The sequence below is a fragment of the Eptesicus fuscus genome, chromosome 8 (genome assembly GCF_027574615.1).
Source record: "Eptesicus fuscus isolate TK198812 chromosome 8, DD_ASM_mEF_20220401, whole genome shotgun sequence".
NCBI lineage: Eukaryota > Metazoa > Chordata > Mammalia > Chiroptera > Vespertilionidae > Eptesicus > Eptesicus fuscus.
In genome coordinates, this window is record NC_072480.1 from 41,615,410 (window position 1) to 41,640,412 (window position 25,003).

General features: G+C 39.7%; 1 protein-coding gene across 1 annotated transcript in view; it reads left to right on the plus strand.

Moving 5' to 3' along the window:
- PIBF1 (progesterone immunomodulatory binding factor 1) overlaps positions 1–25,003 on the plus strand; it is a 203,066-nt gene that overhangs the window by 135,759 nt on the left and 42,304 nt on the right. The window contains exon 15 of the mRNA XM_054719848.1: positions 24,517–24,647. Within this exon, the coding sequence (XP_054575823.1) occupies positions 24,517–24,647 (131 nt within the window). The remainder of the gene's footprint in view (positions 1–24,516; positions 24,648–25,003) is intronic.

Below are 25,003 nucleotides of genomic sequence, written 5' to 3' on the forward strand. Positions count from 1 at the left end.
CTGCTCACTAATATGGTACAGATCCCTCGTCTTTGTTTTATTTTCAGAATAACCTATCAAAAGCATTTCTTAAAAAAATAAAATATTAAAATTCATATAAACTTGTATGTATTTATGTCATTATATTACTTTTTTTAAGTATTATACTTAACACCTTGGAGAAACATTAAATTGTTTTTTAATTTAAAAAAACTACCTTACAGCACTTCAGTTCATTTAAATAGGAATTTCTAAATGGGATACACACTTCTATACAAATTATAAGGGGAAAATATAGAGGAAATTAAATTAAGTAATGAAATTAAATTTCAATGAAATATAATTAACTTTACATGAAGCAATTTTTAAAATTGATATTGAGAAAAATATTGAAATATTTGTGATTTGAAATGGTATGGTGTGTGCAATTTGCTTTAAAATATTCCAGAAGGCCTGGATGGTATGGCTCAGTAGTTGAGTGTTGACCTATGAACCAGGAGGTCTTGGTTTGATTCCCGGGCACATGCCCAGGTTGCAGTCTCGATCCCCAGTGTGGGGCATGCTGGAGGCAGCCAATCAATGTTTCTTCTCTCATCACAGATGTTTCTGTCTCTCTCTCTCCCTCTTCTTTCCTCTCTGAAATCAATAAAAATATATTAAGATATATAGACATAGATATAGATATAGATATAGATATAGATATAGATATAGATATAGATGTATATATATTCCATAAGGAAGAGGGGGAAAGGGTTCAATAGATTTAAAAAATAAAAACCCATAGCCCTAGCAAGTTTGGCCCAGTGGATTGAATGTCAGCCCAAGGACTGAAGGGTCCATGGTTCGATTCCGGTCAAGGACATATACCTTTATTGCAGGCTTGATCCCCATTGGGGTGCATGTAGGAGGCAACCAATAGATGTGTCTCACATAAATATGTTTCTCTTTCTCTGTCTCTCCCCCTCTCTTCTACCCTCTCTAAAAATCAATGGAAAAATATCCTCGGGTGAGGATTAACAAACAAAAAAAAATGACAAAAAAACTCAAAATGCGGATAATGTTTGAAGCTGAGTGATGAATACATATACGTCATTATTCAGTTTCGTGCTTTTGTGAAATTTTTTTTGTAAGACATATGGAGAAAGAATCAGTAAACCTATATTAAAAGGTTTATGCAGAGTGTATAACTTACCTTAAGATTTAAAATAAAGTATTATAATTTTAAATAGTCCATGAATTTTACTATTTTCTACCCCACAAAAATGTTACAGACATAGCTCCTTTTGCACTTTTTTACAAATAAACGGTTTGTAACAACCCTGCATTGAGCAAGTTTCTTGGCACCATATTTTCAGCATTTGCTCACTTTATGTCTCTGTGACATTTTGGCAATTTTGAAATATTTCTTTTTTTTAATATATATTTTTACTGATTTCAGAGAGGAAGGGAGAGGGAGTGAGAGCTAGAAACATCAAAGATGAGAGCGAATCATTGATTGGCTGCCTCCTGCACACCCCTACTGGGGATCGAGCCCACAACTCGGGCATGTGCCCTTGACTGGAATCAAACCCGGGACCCTTCGGTCCACAGGCTGATGCTCTATCCACTGAGCCAAACCAGTTAGGGCTTGAAATATTTCAAACTTTTTTGTTGTTATATCTGTTATGGTAATCTGTGATCGGTGATCTTTGATGTTACTATTGTAACTGTTTTGAACCTCCATGAACTGTGCCCATGTAAGACAATGAACTTAATTGATAAATCTTTGTATTCTGACTGCTCCACTTACTGGCAGTTCCCCCATATCCCCGAGCCTCCCAGTTCACTCCAGTGTGGAAATTAGGCCAATTAATAACCCTATAATTGCCTCTAAATGTTCAAGTGAAAGGAGGAGTCTCATGTCTCTCACTTTAAATCAAAAAACAGTGATTAAGCTTAGTCAGAAAGGCATGTCATAAGCCCAGAAAGCTAGATTGGAAGCTAGGCCTCTTGTGTCAAAGTTAGCCAGGTTGTGAATTCAAAGGAAAAGTTCTTGAAGGAAATTAAAAGTGCCTCTCAGTGAACACACAAGTGATAAGAAAGTGAAGCAGCCTTATTGCTGATATGGATAAAGATTTAGTAATCTGGATAGACACAGCAGCCACAACATTCCCTTAAACCAAAGCCTAATGCAGAGCAAGGCCCCAATTCTCTTCAGTTCTCTGAAGGCTGAGAGGGGTGAGGAAGCTGCAGAAGAAAGGTTTGAAGCTAGCAAAGGTTGGTTCATTAGGTGTAATAAAAGAAGCCATCTCCGTGACATAAAAGTGCAGGGTGAAGCAGCAAGTGCTGATGTAGAAGTTACAGCAAGTTATCTAAAAGATCTAGCTAAGATCACTAATGAAGGTGGCTACACTAAACAACAGATTTTCAATGTAGATGAAACAGCAATACAAGATACCATCTAGGACCTTCCATAGCTAGAAAGAAGTCATTGCCTGGCTTCAAAAGACAAGCTGACTCTCTTGTTAGGGGCTAATGTAGCTGGTGACTTTAGGTTGAAGACAGTGCTCATTTACCATTCCAGAAATCCTAGGGTCCTTAGGAATTCTGCTGAATCTCCTCTGTCTGTGTTCTATAAATAGAACATCAAAGCCTAGATGGCAGCACATCTGTTTACAACATGGTTGACTGAATATTTTAAGCCCATTGTTGAGACTGACTGCTCAGAAAAAAGATTCCTTTCGAACTATTACTGCTATTGACAATGCACCTAGTCACCCAAGTGCTCTGATGGAGATGTACAAGTAGATCAATGTGTTTTCATGCCTGCGAACACAACATTCCTTCTGCAGCCCATGGAACACAGAGTAATTTCGACTTTCAAGTCTTAATATTTAAGAAATACATTTCATAAGGCTGTAACCGCCATAGATAGTGATTCCTATGATGGATCTAGGCCAGGCGTCCTCAAACTACGGCCCACGGGCCACATGCAGTTGTTTTTGCCGTTTTGTTTTTTTACTTCAAAATAAGATACGTGTAGTGTGCATAGGAATTTGTTCATAGTTTTTTTTTAACTATAGTCCGACCCTCCAACGGTCTGAGGGACAGTGAACTGGCCCCCTGTTTAAAAAGTTTGAGGACCCCTGATCTAGGCAAAGTAAATTGAAAACCTTCTGGAAAGGAGTCACCTTCTAGATGCCATTAAGAACATTCATGATTCTTGGGAAGAGGTCAAAATATCAACATTAATAGCAATTTGGAGGAAATTGATTCCACCTCTCATGGATCACTTTGATGGGTTTCAAGAATTCATTGGAGGGAGTAACTGCAGATGTGGTGGAAATTAGCAAGAGAACTAGAATTAGAAGTAGAACCTAAAGATGTGGCTGAATGATCAAACTTGAACAGATGAAGAGTTGCTTTTGGGGATAAGAAAGGAAAGTGGTTTCTTGAGATGTAATCTACTTCTGATGAAGATGCTGTGAAGATTGTTGAAATGACAAAGGAATTTAAAATATTATATAAACTTTGTTGATAAAGAAGTGGCAGGGTTTGAAAGAATTGACTCCAATTTTAAAACTTCTGCTGTGGGTAAAAGGCTATCAAACAGCATCATCACATGCTACAGAGAAATTATTTGTGAAAGGAAGAGTCCATTGATATGGCAATCTTCATTGGTGTCTTATTTTAAGAAATCATCATAGTTACCCAATCTACAGCAGCCACCACCTGGAGGAGTGAGCAGCCACCAAAGTTGAGGCACGACCCTCCACCAACAAAAGGATTATGACTCAGATGATGGTTAGCATTTTTTAAAAATATATGTTTTTATTGATTTCAGAGAGAGAAAAGGGGAGAGGGAGAGAGAGAGAAACATCAATAGTAAGAGAGAATTATCGATCAGCTGCCTCCTGCACACCCTTTACTGGGGATCGAGCTTGCAGCAGGGCATGTGCCCTGACTGTGACTCCAACCCTGACTTCCTGGTCCATGGGTTAATGCTCAACCACTAAGCCACACTGGCCAGGCATGGTTAGCATTTTTTAGCAATAAAGTATTTTTTAAAATATATTCTTGTTGATTTCAGAGAGGAAAGGAAATGAGGGATAGAAACATCAATGATGAGAGAGAATCATTGATTGGCTGCCTCCTGAATGCCCCATACTGAGGATCGAGCTCACAACCTGAACATGTGTCCCAACTGGGAATTGAACCATGACCTCGTTCATAGGGTGACACTCAACCACTGAGCTACGCCGCCTGGCTGGTCACAATAAAGTATTTTTAATTAAGATTTGTGCATTGTATTTTTTAGACATATTGCTGTCACACACTTAATAGAGTACAATATAGTGTAAGCATAACTTTTATGTGCACTAGAAACCAAAAAATTGTGTAACTTGCTTTATTGCAATAATTGCTTTATTGTGGTGATCTGGAACCAAACTCAAAATATCTCTGAGGTATGCCTGTATTAGATTGCTTCCATAACAATAGACTATTCATGATACATGGTAAAAAAAAAAAAAAATCAAGGGAATGCTCTCAGGATCTGTATTCTTTAGAGCAGGTTAATATTTAAATCAGTGTAGAGTTTTTAAAGAATAAAATAGAGGTAAAACTTAACTTTTGTTAGAATTACCATTAAGTTATATGCTATTCAGAATATGTCTGAGATTATAAATAATTGACTAGCCAAAATGAAAATGTTAAAAAGTACTCAAAATGAAAACAAATATTCCCTTTATAATAGCTTTATTGAGGCATAATGGGTATATACTAAACTGCACATATTTAAATTATATAGGCTAACATGTGACACATGTATACCCATGAAACCATCACCAAAATGAAGATAATGAACACATGCATCTCCCCCAAAGTTTTTTCTGGTGCACCTTTGGACTATCCCCCTCCCAACTGACCCCACCCACATCCTGATCTCCAAGTAACCACTGGTTTCCATTCTGTCATTGAAGATTTGTTTACATTTCTTAAACTTTTATATAAATGGTATCACTGTATGCTTTTTACACACATACACACACACACCTTTTATGTCTTCTTTTATTCTGTATAATAATTCAAGATTCGTCCATAGTTTATCCTTTTACATTGCTGAGTAACATTCCATTGTGTAGATATACCATAGTTTTTCATCCATTCACCTGTTGATAGACATTTGGGTTATTTCCAATATTTGCTTATTATGAACTAGAGGCCCAGTGCACAAATTCATGCACCAGTGGGGTCCCTCGGCCTGAGCTGCAGGGATCGGGCCTAAATTGCAGACGGACATCCCCCTCGCAATACGGGACCGCTGGCTCCTAACCGCTCGCCTACCTGCCTGTCTGATCATCCCAAATCGCCTCTGTCTGCCGGCCTGATGCCCCTAACTGCTCCCCTGCTGGCCTGTTCGCCCCTAACCACCTCTGCCTGCTGGCCTGATCACCCCTAACCACATCTGCCTGCCAGCCTGATCGCTCCCTAACTGCCCTCCCCTGCTGGCCTGATCGCCACCTAACTGCCCTCCCCATCAGCCTGATCGCCCCCTAACTGCCCTCCCCTACCGGCCTGATCACACCCTCACTGCCCTCCCCTGCCGGCCTGATCACCCCCTCACTGCCCTCCCCTGCCAGCCTGATCACCCCTAACCACCTCTGCCTCAGCTCCTGCCACCGTGGCTTTGTCTGGAAGGACGTCCAGAAGATGTCCGTTCTAGTTAGCATATTACCCTTTTATTAGTATAGATAATAATAAAAGCCTAATATGCTAATTAGACTGGACTTCCATCCGGACGAAGCCAGGGCTGCAAGGGAAGCCTGGGTCCTGGGTGCCTACTGGCAGCCAGAGGGAAGCCCAGGTCCCAGGTGCCTGCCTGCAGCCGGGGGAAGGAAGGCCTACTCTTTCATGAATTTCGTGCATCAGGCCTCTAGTATAGGATAAAGCTGATATGATCATCCATGTACAAGTCTTTTTATGAACATATGCTTTTGTTCCTCTTGGGTAAGTAATCTGTGAGTAGAATAGCTGGGTTATATAGTGGATGTATGTTTAATGTTTTAAGAAATTTCCAAACTGTATACCAAATGTTTGTAGCATTTTACGTTTCCACCATCAGTGTATGAAAGTTCTAGTTCTTCTACATCATGGGTGGGGAACGTCTAGCCCAAGGGCCATATAAGGCCTGCAAAATCATTTGGCCTGGCTCTACAAAGGCATTAGGGGTGAGTTAATTAAACGTTTGACCAAATAGCAGGCTAATTATTAAGGTCATAATTTTGTATGGTCCGAAAATGGTGTTAATGCAAATCAAAATTACAATGAGATACTACTTCAAACCCACTAGAGTGGCTAGAATGAAAAAATATCCAAATGGCCCCTGACAGAAAAAATGGTTCCCCACCCCTGCTCTACATCATCACAAAGACTTGATCTGGTCAGTCTTTTCCATTTTAGCCATTCTGATGGGTGTGTACGGTTATCTCGTGGTTTTAATTCTCATTTCCCTAATGGCTCATGATATTGAGCATTTTTTCAAGGTTTTATTTGCCCTCCATTCTTATTGACAGAAATGTTCAAGTGTTTTGCACATTTTAATCAGTTGTTTCTTATTTTTGAGTTTTGAGCATTATTTATGCATTAGTAGCCCTGTGCATGAATTTGTGCACCAGTAGCTCTCTGCGGGGCCTGGCCGCTCCCTGCCCAGAGGCTCTCCGCAGCCCTGAGGCCCATCTGCGGCCAGGTGCAGAACGCTTGCCTCTTTGCCATGGCAACGAGGCAAGCATTCCACCAGGCCACTCATGCTGCCCGCTCTCGGCGGCTGCCCCTTCCCTCAGCCCCCAGGACTGGGGGACTCCAGCGGGGCTGAGAGGACTGGGCCCCGCCATCTTGTGGCTATGGGCGCCACCATCTTTGTGATGGAGTGATGGTTAATTTGCATATTACCCTTTTATTAGGTAAGATTTTAGATACAAGTCTCTTATCAGATACATGATTTGCAAATATTTTCTCCCACTTATCAGTTTGTTTCCTGTGGCTTGTGTTTTGAGTGTTGTATCTAAAATATGTTTTCTAATTCAGGATTGCAAGGTTTTTGTCTATGTTTTCCTCTAAATCTCAGGTTTAAGCCTGTGATTCATTTTTAGTTAATTTTTGTATACTGTGCAAGATATTGATTGAAATTCGTTTATTTGCATATTGAAACCAAATTATTCTAGGATCATTTGCTGGAAAGACCCTTTTTGAATATTAGTTACTAGGGGCCCAGTGCATGAATTCATGCACCTTGAAAGGAACTGTGGAGCGTGAGGCTGCGGTGGGCATAGGGGCGGGACTTGTCCCATCCTCTGCACCCCCGCCTGGCACCTCTTATCGCAGCCCCGATCCCCTGTCTGCTGGCAGCCCCACTCCCGCCTCTGCAGCTCCCATGCACTGACAGCACTGTCCTTGCTTGCACCCGCTGACAGTGCGGAGCAATTGGGGCCGGCGCCAGCAGCAGGTGCGAGCGGCGGCTGCTGCCCTGATCGTCCCTCAGTAGCAGAGGGAGGTGGAGAAGCTCTCAGGGGTGATCAGGACCGGCAGCTGCTGCTCACACCCGCTGATGGCACCGAGTGATCGGTGCCGGCTGCGGGTACGAGCAGGGCCAGCGCCGGCAGCAGGTGTGAGTGCTGGGTGGGACTGTGGCACTCTGGAGCAAAAAATTTTCAGTAACCACCAGATGATAGCAACCAGCGCCCTGCCTTGGTCTGGCACACCCACTCATCTGCTCCACCATCCATCGTGGCCAAAGCCCGCCATGTTCCGTGCACGCCCCTTGGTGGTCAGCACACGTCATAGCGACCAGTTGTTCTGCTGTTTGGTCTATTTGCATGTTAGGGTTTTATATATATAGATGTATGTGAAAGGCTGTTTCTAAACTCTGTTCTATACCAATTATCTCTGTCTTTATGTCAATATTTCATAATGTCTTGAAATTAGATAGCATTGGTATCTTGAACAGAGTATCCATCTCTGTTCAAGTTCGAAACTCTTAGGCTATTCTGTGTCTTTTTTACATTTCCACATTAATTCTATAATTGTTTCTACTAAAAAAAAAAAACTGGCTGTGATTTGATTGCAATTACATTGAATTTTTGGATGAAATGAGGATAATCAACATCTTAATAATATTGAATATTCTGACCCATAAACCCAGTATATCTTTCTATTTATTTAGATGTAAATTCCTCTTAGTAGTGTTATTTATTTATTTAATTTTTAGTTTTTAGTGTAGAGGCTTCACATCTTTTGACTAGTGTTACATGCTATGTTTTTCCACCCTTTCTTCTTTTAACCTGTTTATGCTAAATTGTCTTATAGATAACATATACAGTTAAATCTTGCTTTTTTATTTATTCTGACAAAATGGGACTTTTACTTTGGGTTTTCAGAAAATTTACATTTTATTGTGTTCACTGATCTGATTATTTTTAAATCTATCTTGCTATTTGATTTTTACTTATCCTATCTCTCCTTTTTTTTTTTCTTTTTTCTTTTTCCTGCCTTTTGGATTAATTGAATATTTTTTACCATTCTATTTTATCTCATTGTTGACTTATTGGCTATAACCCTTTATACAGTGATTACTTTAAATTATAGGTATAGAGATATAGATCTAGATTAGATTAGATATAATTTGTGAACATTTAAGTACAGGAAATGTTTGACTACCTATATATGCGACTTTTTATTATATACTATATGTATACTATATAGCATATATATACTATATAATATACTACTTACAGTAGTATCCTTCCGTTTACTTCTCCCAGAATTCGTGCTCCTGTTGTCATATATTTTACTTACACATGAATAAAACTCACACTGCATTGCCATTATTTTTACTTTAAATAGAAAGCTATGATATTTAACCAAATAGTTACCATCCTGGTGTTCTTAATTTCTTTGTATAGATACAAATGTCCATATGGCATCATATTGCTTCTGGTTGATGTACTTCCTTTAACAATACTTATGAAGCAGGTCTGCTGGTGATACATTCTTTTCACTTCAGTATGTTACAAAAAGTTATTTCACCTTTTTTGTGTGTGTTTTTTTAATTTCTATATTTTTGAATATTCTTAACAAAAGTCAAGCTTACAATGTATTTCTCAGTTATATCCCTAAGGCCAAATAAATTGTATGTGTTTGAAGGCTTACCATTTAAAAAAAAATGTTTTTAATATTTAATTCAGTGGCCTTTGGTATGTTTATATGTACAATCATTATCACTATCAAGTTATAGAACATTTTAATCACCCATTAGGAAACCCTGTTCCCATTAAAAATTCACTTCTCATTCTCTCCTACTTCTAGCCCTTGGCAACCACTAATGTGCTGTCTGTCTCTATGGATTTTTCATATAAATGGAATTATGCAATATGTGAACTTTTGTCCCTTGCCTTTTTCACTTAACATAACATTTTCAAAGTTCATTCATCTTCCACCATCTATCAGTATTTAATTCCTTTTTATAACTGAATAGTATTCCATTGTACAGATATGTCACATTTTGTTTATCTACTCATCAGCTGATGGATGTTTAGGTTATTTCCATCATTTGGCTATTGTGAATAGTGCTGCTATGAACATTTGTGTACAAGTTTTTTGTCTGAACACCTATTTTCAATTCTTACGGGTGTGTACCTAAGAAATAGAATTGCTAAGTAACATGGTAATTCAGTATTTAACTTTTTGAGGAACCACAGAACTGTTTTCCACAGCAACTTCACCATTTTACATTCCCACCAGCAATGTTAAAAGGGTTTCAATTTCTTATATCCTCACCAATGCTTATTTTTTGTTTGTTTGTTAATGTTTTAATTAATTTATTTTGCTCATCACCATTTATCAACCCCATACCCTCTTCTACTTTCACCTCCCCAACCCTTCCCCACAGTCACTACACTGTTGAGTTCTTTCTATTTTTTTTCTTTTTTGTTCAATCCCTCCACCCCACCCCCATAACCTTCTCTCCCCAACTCCTGCCACCAGAGCTGTCTGCCTGCTCTCTATCTATGAGTCTGTCTCTATTTTTCTTGTTAGTTCACTTTGTTCATTAAATTCCACATATGAGTGAAATCATATGGTACTTCTCTTTCTCTGACACTTAGCATAAGGGAGGAGGGGAGAGAGAGAGAAACATCAATCAGTTGCCTTCCCAAACATGCTCCAACCTGGTGTCAAACCCACAACCAGAGTATATGCCCTTACTGGGAATCAGACCCGACACCTCTTGGTGTACAGAACGATGCTCCAACTAACACCAGCCAGGGCTGTTTTTTGTTTTTGTTTTTTCATTCTAGCCACTCTAGTGGGTTTGAAGTAGTATCTCATTGTAATTTTGATTTGCATTAACTTTGTAACTGATGATGTTGAACATTGTTTTGTGTGCTTATTGGCCATTTGTTTATCTTTGGAGAAATGTCTATTCTTGTCATTTGTTCGTTTTTTAATTGGGGTGTCTGTCTTTTTGTTGTTGAGTTGTAAGAGTTCTTCCTTTATTCTGAATATAGACCCTTATCAGATATATGACATGCAAATATTTTTTCCCATTCTATGGTTTATCTTTTGCTTTCCTGTTAATGTCCTTTGATCACAAAAGTTAATTTTGATGAAGTCCAAGTTATCTGTCTTTTTCTTATGTTTCTTGTGCTTCGCCTTTGAGGGCCTTTGTTTTATAGCTTGAATTTTATTTTTTGTTATTTTATTTATTTTTTAATAACAAATGTATATAAGGTGATAACATGAAGATTTGATATATATTTATCACAGTGAAATGATTGCTGCAGTCAAGCTAATCAACGTATCTGTCTCCTCACATAGTATTTAACCTTTTGTGTATATGTCGTGAGAGCTCCTGAAATCTACTCGCTTAGCAGATTTCCAGATATATTACCTTTAGCTCATTCATTCACTGATGGACAGTTAGGTTATTTCCACCTTTTGGCTGTTGTGATAGCACTGCTGTGAACATTCAAGTACAGGATATGTTTGACTGCTTAATACTTTTAAATATACATCTAGGGGCTGAGTTAACCTTTCTTGTTGTTTTTTGGTAATCCTCACCCGAGAATATTTTTTCCATTGACTTTTTAGAGAGAGTGAAAGGGAGGGAGGGAGAGAAACATCCATGTGAGACACATCAATCAGTTGCCTCCCACAAACGCCCCAACCCAGGTGGGGATTGAACCTACAACCCAAGTATGTGCCCTTGACTGGGAATTGAGCCCATGACCCTCTGGGGCTGACGCTCTTAACCACTGAGCAACACTGGCCAGGGCTCACCTTTGTTTGTGAACTATATTTTCCCGGTGTAAAGAATTCTTTAGTATTTGAAAGATGTTACTTCTCTTTTAGTTTGCATTGTTTCTGACAAGAAATATGCTGTCATCTTTCTTTTTTCCTCTATAAGTAATGTCTTATTTCTCTAGCTGCTTTTAAGATTTTTTTTCACTAGCTTTAAGCAATTTGATTATGATGTGACTTGGTGTGGTTTTCTTGATGTTTCCTGGGCTTCATTTCTATCAAACTTATTGTATATGTGATATCATCAAATTTGGAAATTTTTCATCCATTATTTCTTCAAATGTTTGGGTTTGTTTTTTGTTAAGTGTCTCTCTCTCTCTCTCTCTCTCTCTCTCTCTCTCTCTCTCGTATAAATTCTTCTACTAAGTCTTCAAGTCCACTAACCTTTTCTTTTCCAATCCTATATAATAAAGAGGTAATATGCAAATTAACCCTCATGCCCTCACAAGATGACTGCCTATGATCAGGCTGGCAGGGGGTTAGTGAGGGACGACCAAACAACTGAACAAGCAGGCTGCGTGGGGCGACCAGGCCGGCAGGGGGGTTAGTGAGGGATGACCAAGCAACTGAACAGCAGGCTGCGTGGGGTGACCAGGCCGGCAGGGGGGTTAGTGAGGGGCGACCAAATGACTGAACAGCAGACTGCATGCGGCGACCAGGCTGGCAAGGGGGGTGCAGTTGGGGGCAACCAGGCCAGTGGGGGCAGTTGGGGGTGACCAGCAGTGGGGGCAGTTGGGGGTGACCAGTCCGGCAGGGGCGGGGGGCAGTAAAGGGTGACCAGGCCGGTGGGGAGGGGCAGTTAGGAGTGACCAGGCCAGCAGGGCGGGGGCAGTTGGGGACGACCTGGCTGGTAGCGGGGGGCAGTTGGGGCGATCAGGCCGGCATGCAGAGACAGTGAGGGGCGATCAGGCCGGCAGGGTTGGGGCAGTTAGGGGCGACCAGGCAGGCAGGCAGGCAAGCGATTAGGAGCCAGCAGTCCAGGATTGTGAGAGGGATGTCCCCCAAGGGGTCCTGGATTAGAGAGGGTGCAGGCTGGGCTGAGAGGACCCCCCTACCCCCATGCATGAATTTCATGCACGGGGCCTCTAGTGTATAATATAATGTTAATTCAATTCAGTATGTTTTTCATCTCAGATATTGTAATTTTCATTTCTAGAAGTTCATTTTGGGTCTTTTTGATATCTTCCAGGTCTCTACTTAACCTTTTCAAACTTGCTTTTCTTGAGCATATGAAATAGAGTTTCAACAACTGCTTTGATATCCTTTTCTACTAATTCTATTATTTTGTCATTTCGTAATTGCTTTCTATTAAATTGACTTCATTATGTATCATATTGTCCTGCTTCTTTGCATGCCTACTAATTTATTTACTGGGTGCCAGACATTGTGAATTTTATCTTAGAACTAAATAATTTTTGGATTTCTATACATCTGTGTGAGTTTTGTTTTCAAGCATGGCTAAGTTTCTTGGAAAAAGTTTGGTCATTTCAAGTCTTTTCTTTTAAGCTTATATAAGCAAAGAAAGGTTTATCGTAAGGCTAATTTTTCCACTACTACGGAGACCAAAGCCCTTTAAGTATCTACCTCATGTCATATGAATTAGTAGGTTTTATACATTGTCTGGTGGGAATAGGTACTATTCCTGGCCTATGTGATCATTAGGGATTGTTCAGTGGTTCTATCTCAGCCTCTGGTAGTTTCTTTACACATATATACTGTTCAATGCCTAGGTGAATACTCAAGGGGGGCTGTCTATAAATTTCAGAGTTTTCTCTCCTTGAAGCTCTCTTTTCTTCAGCACTCTGCCACATGAACCATGTCTTACAGGTCATTGTCCTTCATTGCTTTATGTCCAGTGTCTTCAGATCATTGCTTCATTAGTTGGTCCAGTATAAAAGAGAAAAAAATGAATTGGCTTTTTGTGTGTGTGTGCAGTTAGGGGCGACTGCATGGGGCCCCTATTTTCAAGAACCCACCAAGTTAGTTAAGAATGTTGATGTGGCCCTAGCTTGTTTGGCTCACTGGATAGAGCGTTGGCCTGCAGACTGAAGGGTCCTGGGTTCGATTCAAGTCAAGGGCACATGCCCAGGTTGTGGGCTCGATCCCAAGTAGGGGGCCTGCAGGAGGCAGCAATCGATTCTCTCTCATCATTGATGTTTCTATCTCTCTCCCTCTCCCTGCCTCTCTGAAATCAATTAAAAAAATACATATTTTTTTAAAAAAAAGAGTTTCTTTGTATAGGCCAAGGATGCCGGAGATAGTTTAAAAAAAAAAAAAAGAATGTTGATGTGGGTTTTATTACCAGTAAACAGCAGAAAATCTAGACTAAATCATAAAGCATGTCACATTACTGCCAGCATGAATTGGTCTTCCTTAGCTTTATTAAACCTTGATTCTTGCTTTTGTTCTTTCCAGTCATTTAGTAAACATTTATCAAACTCCCACTATATCCAACCACTGATAGCAAAATAGGCATGGACTTGCCCTCTTAACATGTACAGACAGCCTTGTTCACAAAGGCCTTGTCTTCTAGTGTAAGCACTTGCAGATTTATCTGTTACAGCTAACTTACTTCAAAAACTTATCTAGAAAATGGCATATGCACAATCTCAACTGACCAAATGGCAAGGTTTAGTTGCCTGGAATTTTTTACATAGAAGGCACTTAATTGAATCCAGGTGATTTGTTACAAATGTGAAGTTGCTAAATTTAAGAAAGACTTCAAGATGCATAGTTACAAAAAAGTACATCTATATGTGCTAACTTTAAAAGGGGTTCATACTATATTGATAATTTTTCAAAAAAAGGAAAGTTACAGAAAAATATATTGTGTTTCTCTATTTTGTTTTAATATATATATTTGTGTGTGTGTGTGTCCCCCAAATGCCAACCACCACTGAAGTAGGTACAACAATGACTTATTTATAAATCATATCCTGTGTACATGTCAAACAAATAAAATCATTTTTTAAACTTTTTACCTAATTGATTGTGCCTTAATAATGCATCAGTGTCTAAAATTTTTTCATTTAGGAGATATTATAAATCACACTGCAAATCCCACTCCCCACCCCATCAGCATTGTTATACAATCAAATCACATTAAGATGAATTTCTCAAGGGTATCTTTGAGGGGGAGAGAAATTTAGAACTCGAAAATTACATTCTTGACTCTTTATCTCCTGTCCTTCCAGCTTTTTCAGTCCTTCCAGCTCTCCCAGTTCTCTCATTCCTACTAAACTTGTGCTTTATTAGGGCTTATTACAAGCCCTAGACTCATAAACTCTTCGTATTTTTCTCCTCTGTCAAGCCCCTCTTCTTCCTGCCCAGTCTGAGCCTTATCTGTCTGAGCACTGTCACTAGCATTCTTAGATTGCTTTGTTACCAGATTCATCCAGCAGGCTTTTTTTGACAATCCCCACCTTTAGCATAGCATCTTACAGCCTGGTAGTTATTCTATAAATATTTAATGGAAGGAAGGAAAGAGGGAGAGAAAAATCTTGAGTTTTCTGGTAATGTGCTAAAAATTCTTATGGAAATCTGCTACTTTTGCTGGTTGGAAGCATTGTAGATCCATATTGTTGTTGAACATTAACAAGGTGCTCATTCCTGTTGCCCGGTGTTTTTATTTTCCTATACCTATTATATTTCCCATTTTCATATTGCAGAACACTTCCACACCCCAAAATCATCAGTCCATCATCTATATCCTGTCTTTATTATGTCATCTAAATGTATTTCCCTTAATCCTTTTCACCCAAGGATTTTTTTAGAATCTTCACCCTCCCATCCCCCGCTTTTTTGGTTCCTCTTCAAAAAAAAAAAAAGTGTGTGTGTGTGTGTGTGTGTGTGTGTGTGTGTGTGTGTGTGTGTGTGTGTGTGTATTGGCGAGGATGTGGAGAAAAGAGACCCCTCATGCACTGTTGGTGGGACTGCAGATTGGTGCAGCCACTGTGGAAAGCAGTATGGCATTCCCTCAAAAACTTAAAAGTGGAACTGCCTTATGACCCAGCAATTCCATTTCTGGGAATATATCCAAAGAAACCCAAAACACTGATTCAAAAGAATATATGCATCCTTATGTTCATTGCAGCATCTTACCTTATAATAGACAAATATGCAAATTGACCACACCTTCGCTACGCCCAAGCCACGCCCACCAGGAAACCGTTGCAGGGACGCTGGGGTGCGGCGGAGCCCAAGGCCCGGAAAGCCGCCCGGGGCTTTCCGGGCCTTGGGCGCCAGCCGGGTGCCTGCTCCGATCGCAGGAGCGAGCCGACCTGGGGGGTCGGCTCGCTCCTGAGATTGGGTAGCAGGGACGCTGGGTGCAGCCGAGCCCAAGGCCACCGCCCAGGGCCAAGCCGGGACCCTGAAAGAAGGTAGAAGGCGGTGGCCACAGCCAAGGCCTGGGTCCCCGGTGCCGGCACAAAACTGGTGCAAGCAGCCAGGTGAATGAAGGTCTATTGCACGAATCTTCGTGCAAACGGGCTACTAGTTATTCATAATAGCCAAAATCTGGGAACAGACCATGTGCCCATCAGTAGATGAGTGGATAAAAAAAGCTGTGGTACATTTATACAATGGAATACTACTCAGCTGTAAAAAAAAAAAAAGAAGAAGAAGAAGAAGGAGAAGAAGAAAAGAAGAAGGAAATCATACCTTTTGTGACAGCATGGATGGACCTGGACTTATGCTAAGTGAACTAAGCCAGTCAGAGAAAGACAAATACCAGATAATCTCTCATATATGTGGAATCTAATGAACAAAATAAACTAACAAAACAGAAACAGGCTCATAGGTTCCAAGAAGAGACTGACAGCTGTCAGAGGGGAGAGGGAATTGGTGGGCTGGTTGAAAAGGTGAAAGGATTAAGAAAAAAAACAAAAAACTCACAGACACAGACAACAGTATGGTGATTTCCAGAGGGAAAGGGGGAACGGTATAGGCGGGATAAATGGTAATGGAAGGAGACTCGACTTTGGGTGGTGAACACATGGTGCATTATACAGATGACGTGTTACAGAATTGTACACTTGAAAACTGTATAATTGTATACTAGTGTCACCCCAGTAAATTCAATTTTAAAAGTCTGTGTGTGTATTGACATAAGTAACTTTTCAGAAGTTAAGCCCTCTATTTTTACTAATTCCTTCTGCTCTCTTCCCCTTCATTTGTCCACTGTTCCCTTCTCAGTGGTCACTGATGACTTCCTAATTGCCAGTATTCTCTTCATAGTCCCCTAATCTATCTATGGCATGGCATTATAGATACTTCTCTTTGCTTTATGACCCCCATTCTCCCTCAGATGTCTCTCTAACCCTCAAAAATAGATATCTCTCTCATGTCTATTCCTTACTCCTCAGTAGTAATTCTCAAATGTTAGTATGAGAATTACCTAAGATTCTTGTAAGTTCCTACAAGATATAGGTTACTAGATCCAGCCCACAGAGATTGCAATTAAGTAGGTCTAAAAGAAAGCCCAAGAATCTGCATTTTTATCAAGCTCTAATAAATGTGATTTAGAGCCACATTTTAAAAAGAAAATTATGTTCTACAGATCTATCTACCCATCACTGCCATTCTTATTCCTTTTAGTTATCTTAACATACTAGTTTCATTAATTTCTCATTATTTGGACCAGACTGTGAGAATCTGAGACCCAGAGCAGGGCTGATAATAATATAGTATGCACTTGCTTCTGGTAATTGAAATAATAAAATATTTGCAAAAATATTGGTAAATAGCCGCTGCTCTGAGCCCCTAAGTGTCATCATCCCACCACAGTCCTGTCTGTCCTGGTCCCTCTTCTGAAAATCCCTGGACCTCCCCACCATCCAGCAACCAAGAAGTAACACCTGACACCACAGTTTCTCAGGATCCTGCTCCAGTGCAAAGACTGCCATCCTAAGTGGTTAAATTGTATCAGTTAAATATTACCCCTGTTAAAGATAATGACATTATTAACCATACAGGACACTAGGAAAGAAGCCAGTTTCAATGTGGAGGATGGTCACCTCAGGGTATAAGATGGTTTATATGCAGTACTGTCAAACTTAATAAAATAATTGGAGTGGCCTGCAGCAAGTCCAAGATCACAAAAGCTGTGTTTTCCAAGTTTGATTGGTCATCAGAACCTAAGAAAGCTGAGAAATTTTGTTTCAGTAGGACTGGGATGGCGTCCCAGAAATCACTGTTGTTTTTTAACATTTTCCACAGTGGTTCTGATGATTAGCTAGGTCTGAGAACTAGTGCTTTAGATTGAGAACAGAGAAGTAGCACCAAAGTGTTGCCCCATATTGGATCTCAGTAGGTGTTTGACATTTCATGGCACAATCACAAAGATTAGGCAAGGATATGTGGATTTTGCAGCACAAACTACCACCACTACTAGAAAATGTCACATGCATATATTTATACACAGAAAGCAACTCAGTGTTAAATTCCACTCTAGAGAATGTATTTTGTCTCTGGCAAGAAAGAGTTCTATTTCTAGGAGTTTCTTTCAGAATAAACTACAGCAGAAAAAAATGTCACAACAAAATATAGTCACCATTATGTTTTTTAGATTTTAAGAGAAAGTATATAAGAAATAGAGGCCCAGTGCACAAATTCGTGCACAGATGGGGTCCCTCGGCCTAGCTGGCTATCAGGGCCGATCGGGGCCATTTCACCCAGTCCCAATCCCGGCCAATCGAGGCAGCCAGGGGGAGGGACTGTGGAAGGTTGGCCGGCTGTGGGAGGTTGGCTGTGGGAGCGCACTAACCACCAGGGGGCAGCTTCTGCATTGAGCATCTGCCCCCTCGTGGTCAGTGCATGTCATAGCAACCGGTCGTTTGGTCGACTGGTCATAATGGTCACTTAGGCTTTTATGTATATAGATAAGTTAAATTAGTATTTGAATCAAAATGCATAATTTTTATATAATAAAGAGCTAATATGCTAATTAGACCAGACAGCAGAATGACCTTCCGGAACAACCAATGGGCAGGGCTGCGGGGCCGCAAGGCATCCGGGGTGGCAAGGGCCGAGCCCCTTTCACGAATTTCATGCATCAGGCCTCTAGTTTTGTTACAATCAGGCATTGCTTTTCTCTGAATCATAGATACAGTTTGTTGAAACAAAGGAGGAATAACAATTCTATAAAATGTGTCATGAGTCACTTATTACGTATATGACTCCTGAGTCACTAATTACTAAAACTTTTCTATAAGGAAAGATTACTAACAATAAGCAAAGTGAGTGATTACAAAACTTTTTAAATACTAATTATAGTTACAGAAAGACTTTAAAACCGTATTTGGAGGAATTAAATTATTCAATTATATTTATTTCAAAAATAGAAATTATCACTTTTTATTGAGCAACATAAACATATTTTTAATTTCCTGAGGAATTAAGTTAAATTTGGGGGATTTAGAAGCCTACAAACAAGTTTATAAAGAAACATATCCTTAAAACTGACAGCACTTCAGTAGTTTCTGTTATTCAGAGAGGAAGGTGTTTATAGGTTGTTTATTAAAGATACCTTTTAAAAATACAGCTAATATATGTAATTGCTATAAGGAAAAAAATTGAACTAAAATAATTAAGGCTAACAACTGCTTTTTTATTCTTATGCAGTTGAAATTAAACTTGATAAACTTTAAACATAGCTCATTCTAGACCACAGCTAACTACAGTCTGTAAATGCCCTAGCCCTTCCCTACCTGTCTTCTCTTCCCCCACCTCCCTCTGCCCCCTCCACACACACACACACACACACACACTCCTTCTATTCTGCACTTTGAAATACAAAGCAACTTGTCAGTTCAGTTTATTCAGTTAGGGTCAGTTCTGTGAAAACAACGTCAAGGCAATTGTTTGATTTAATTGACTAGTGAAACTGGTTATACAGGTAAGTGGAACTTAGTTTTATTTTTGTCCAGCTGCATATTTGAATGTTCATAAAGTAACTTAGTAGAGTAATAAAATTCCAGTGACATTGTAATAGATTTTAAGGAATGATTACCAAAGCAAGTAAAAGGACACTAAAACCCAAACTATAGAAAATATTAATGGTATTTTTTTCTTTATGGCTCTGCTTTCAGTATAATGAATTGTGTCCAAAAAAGTCTTTTCTTTCACTATTCATTTCCTTTTCTTTGAGGTATCTCTTCTTGGCCTATACTTAATGTAACCAAAAGAAAATATGCTAATATAATGCAGATGAATAATTTAAATAACTTTTACAAAGTAGTTCCCATACTGCAAGCACATTTCCTCTTAGCAGTTGGTCTGTCCCTCGTGGCTTCACTTTTCTGCTGGACCTCATGATTGATCATTTTAAAATAATTATTTCTGCCCCTCCCCACCTCCACCCCCCATTAAAGGGGGTGGGCAGAAAACCAAAAATTGCAATGCTAAAATAAATATGTTTAGGTATTAATTTTTTTAAGTGTTGATCTTATAAATGTACTTCATTTGAGAAAAATATATAAATTATTTCTTATTCCAGAAAGGCAGCAAATCTCTTGCCTCAATTGAACTTCTTAAGGGTTATGAAGGAAAGAAGAAAAAAAATGTTTAAACATATGAAATGCTAGAGTTTTATTGTCAAACTAGCATTCCCGTTGCAGGAAAAATCCTGCAATAGGATTTCCTGCTGCACTCTACCCCGCCTCTGTTCCTCCCTTGTCGCCCGCCCCGCCTTCTCCTCCAGCCCGCCTGCTTTTCCCTTCGCCTCCGGCCCCGCCTCCGCTCCGCCCTTGTCACCCACCCCGCCTTCTCCACCAGCCCGCCTGCTTTTCCGTTCGCCCCTGGCTTCTTTCACGCTGTCTGATATGCAAATTAGCCGCCATCTTTGTTGGGATAATTTGCATACTTGTCCTGATTGGTTGGTGGGCGTGGCTTAGGTGTAGCGAAGGTGCGGTCAATTTGCATATTTGTCTATTATTAGATTAGATAACATTTTATGGTCATAGTAGTTTGGAATCTTTTTTTCTGTATAATAAAATACTTCCTTCTCCATACCCACCAGTTTTGTTGTGATTGTTCAGTTTTTGCTTATCCAACATTCGAATACAGTTTTTGAGACTCATTATGTACCAAAGTAGGGTCCTGCTAATACTGACAGTGCTATGTTTAGCCCTATGCTGACATATACTTTACATTTGCTTAGGAAAAAAGAGCAAATGCAAATTAGGAGAAAAACTAACATTGATTTGGGTATATAATTTGATAAGATCTTTTAGAAAAGAACTTTGGTCTATATGTCAAGATCGTTAAATAGTTGTACCCCTTAACCTAGTGCATCTTATATTCTGAGAGAAAAATTGAACAAAGAAAATATTAATTTAAGAAAAAACATCTATAATATAAAAAAGTTTGTTGTAGCATTTTTTATACTAGTCAAAATTTGATAACATCCTAAATATTACTATAAGTAGTGTAACTAAATTATGGCACATTAGTGTACTAGACCATTTTGCACCCATTAGAAGAGGTCAGTGGCGGGAAAGGAGGGACATATGTAATACTTTCAACAATAAAGATTTTTTTTAAATAGATAGGTAGGCCCTAATCGGTTTGGCTCAGTGGATAGAGCATCGGCCTACGGACTCAAGGGTCCCAGGTTCGATTCCGGTCAAGGGCATGTACCTTGGTTGCGGGCACATCCCCAGAAGGGGGTGTGCAGGAGGCAGGTGATTGATGCTTCTCTCTCATCGATGTTTCTAACTCTCTCTCACTCTCCCTTCCTCTCTGTAAAAAATCAATAAAATATATTTTAAAAAATAGATAGGTAGATGATATATAGATGGATAGATAGATAAAAATGAATAATCCAACAAGGAAATTAAGAAAACAATTCCCTTTGCAATAGCCTCAAAAAGAATAAAAATACTTAAGTGTATTTAATCAAACAGGAGAAAGATTTGTACATGGAAAACTACAAAACATTAATACAGTGAAGAAGACCTGATAAATGGACAGACATCCTATGTTCATGGAAGACAATATTGTTAAGATGATAATACTACCCAAAGTGATTTACAGATTCAGTTCAAAATCCCAATGACAATGTTTACAGAAGTAGAAAATCCATTCTAAAATTCATAAGGAGTTTCAAGGGACCCTGAATGACCAAAACAATCTTGAAAAGGAAAAACAAAGTTGGGCGACTTAAACTATCTATAATAATAAAAGTGTAATATGCTAATTAGATCAGACAGCTGAATGACCTTTCAGACGTCCTTCCGGATGAAGCTGTTGCGGCAGGGGCCATGGCAGAGGCAGTTAGGGGCGATCAGGCAGGCAGGCGAACAGTTAGAGGTGATCAGGCAGGCAGGCAAGTGGTTAGGGGCGATCAGGCAGACAAGCAAGTGGTTAGGGTCGATCAGGCAAGTGAGTAGTTAGGGGTGATCAGGCAGGCAAGCAAGCGGTTAGGGGTGATCAGGCAAGCAGGGGCATCAGGCAGTCAGGTAGAGTGGTTAGGGGTGATCAGGCAGACAGGTAGAGTGGTTAGGGGCGATTAGGCAGGCATGCAGGTGAGCAGTTAGGAGCCAGTGGACCTAGATTGTGAGAGGGATGTCCGACTGCCTAACTTGGCAGTCGGACATCCCCCAAGGGGTCCCGGATTGCGAAAGGGTGAAGGCTGGGCTGAGGGACCCCCTCCACCCATGCACAAATATCGTGCACAAGGCCTCTAGTCTGATTATAAAACTTACTACAAAGCTACAGTGATTAAAACAATGTTGTACTGTCATAGGATAGACATAGACTGATGGAATAGCAAAGAGAGCCCAGAAATAAACCCTTACACATGGTCAGTGGTTTCTCCACAAGGTTGACAAAACTATTCAATGGAGAAAAGACAGTCTTGTCAACAAATGATGCTGGTAAAACTGCATATCTTCATGTAAAAGAATGAAATTGGAACCATATTGCATACTGTATGTAAAAACTAATGGACTGAAGACCTAAATATCAGAGCTAAGGATATAAAACCCATACAAGAAAACATAGGAGAAAATCTTCATGACCTTGGATTTGGCAATTGTTTCTTTTAAATGACACCAAAAGTACAAGCACCAAAAGAAAAACAGTGAAAAAGACATTGTAGAAACAGAAATATTTGCAAATAATATATCTAATAAGGGCTCAATATCCAGAATATATAAAGAAAACCTACAACTAAAAAAAAACAAACAAAAAAAAAAAAAAAAACCTTAAAATATGAGCAAAAGACATTTCTCCAAAGAGGACATACAAATAGCCAATAAGCACATGAAATAGCAATTTCAGCAAGGAAGTCAAGAAATTGGAACCAAGTACATTGTTGGTAGGATGCGTCCACTGTGGAAAACAATTGGCAGGTCCTGAAACAGTTAAATATAGAATTACCATATGACCCAGCAATTCCACTTCACTCCTACCTAGATTCAAAGGAACTGAAGATAGGTACTCAAACAGATACTTATACACCACTGTTCATAGCAGTCTTAGTCACAATATCCAGAAAGTGGAAACAACTGAAATATCCATCAATAGATAAATGAATAAAGAAAATGTGCTATAAACATGCAATGGAATATTATCCTATACTAGAGGCCTGGTGCACAAAGTTTGTACACTTGTGGGGGTTCCTCAGCACTGTCTGTGCCCTCTCGCAGTCCAGGAGCCCTCAGGGGATGTCCGACTGCCGGCTTAGGCCCGCTCCCCGTGAGGGAGCGGGCCTAAGCCGGCAGTCGGACATCCTTAGCGCTGCTGTGGAAGCAGGAGAGGCTCCCACCACCGCTGCTGTGCTCGCCAGCCATGAGCCTAGCTCAGGGCTTCTGGCTGAGCGGTGCTCCCCCTGTGGGAGTGCACTGACCACCAGGGGGCAGCTCCTGCATTGAGCATCTGCCCCCTGGTGGTCAGTGTGTGTCATAGTGACTGGTTGTTCCACCATTTGGTCGATTTGCATATTAGCCTTTTACTATATAGAATAATAAAAGGCTAATATGCAAATCGACCGATCGGCAGAACAACCAGTCACTATGACACACACTGACCACCAGGGGTCAGACGCGCAACGCAGGAGCTGCCCCCAGCCCATAGGCCCGGTCGCTGGGGGTGGGTGGTGGCGGACGTGGGCGGCACCAGGCAAAGGTCCCTGTCCCGTGGGTCGCCCCACACACAGAGGGCAACTGGCGGTGGAGGGGCGGGGCCTGCAAGCGGGCAGGAACAGCCAACCTCTTGGTCCCTCCCCCTGGCCGGCAGCCTCCAATTGCCTGATGGATAACAGGGAACCGGGGGTGGGTGGTGGCAGGGGGCGGGGCCGGCTGCCTGCAGCCAGGGAAAATGGTCCTGATCTCACACCAGGCCTAGGGACTGTACCCATGCACAAATTTCATGTGCTGGGCCTCTAGTTTAACCATAAAAGGGAATAGAGTTCTGATACATGGTACAACAAAGGTGAACCTTGAAAACATTACATTAAGTGAAATAAGGAGATATAAAATATCAAATATTATGTGATTTCCCTTATAAGAGGTACCTAGAGTAGGCAAATTCACAAAGACACAAAGTAGGATAGAGGTTTCCATCTTAATGGGAACATAGTTTCTTTTGGGGCTGATGAAAATGTTTTGGAAATAGATACTAACAATGGTTACACAACAGTGTGAATATGCTTAATGAAATGGTTAAAATGGTAAATTTTGTTAATATTTTAACCATAGTTTTTTAAAATGTTAACTATACATAGTGATTTAGGTACATAAATTATCTATTTTACAAATAGAGATGGAAGGAAATATGAAGGCTTGGAAAAATTACTAAATTTTGTGATTATATTATTTGGAATAAATTAATTATTTTGGAATAAAAATAAAGCTCAAATAAAAGATTTTCCTTTTTAGCTAATGGATATTCATTAAAAGAAGAGAAATTTTGCATCACATAGCTTCTCAGACTGACAAATGGTAAGAAAATATAGTTAACCCTTCCCCAAAATTGGAGATAATATTTTATTTAAATTTTTCTTTCCTTTTACAGTCATTGTTGTTGTTGAGAATAGCTTTATTGATTAATAATTTTTAAAACTTTCCAATTTATACAGGGAAAGCTTTTCAGAGTAATTCTTGTAAGGGCGAGTAGGTATACTGTATCTGTGCTAGAGCATTTTAAATACTTTTAGTTTCTTGTAAAATTTTCTAGGTTTTAATGAAATCTGTTTTTCTTTAGCTTGACATGGCCAATTCTCTGTTAAATCAAGCTCAACAACCTTACAGATATTTAATTGAATCGGTACGTCAGAGAGATTCTAAGATTGATTCACTAAAGGAGTGTATTACACGGCTTGAGAAAGATGTCAGGTAAACCATCTACAAATCTTTTATTTGAATAAGAACATAATACTGCTATAGAGGAATTTGGTTTGTATGTTATGGAGAAAAAAATTAAATAATGATAGTGGTCTTAAATTTAATGAGTATTGAATTTCTATTAGAAAAACTAGGTCATATCACGGTAGGTGTTCATATTCCACTTTATGGTCAGACGTTTTAGCTTGACATAACAATGCTACACTTTTAACATAGCACTCTACTGGCATGACAACTATCCTGTCTTTGATCCCAGATATCTCTAGTGGATTGACCAAAGAGAGAAGGGGAACACAACCAGCTGCCATTTATGGAGTCAAAATTACTTTTTAAACATAAAATGTATA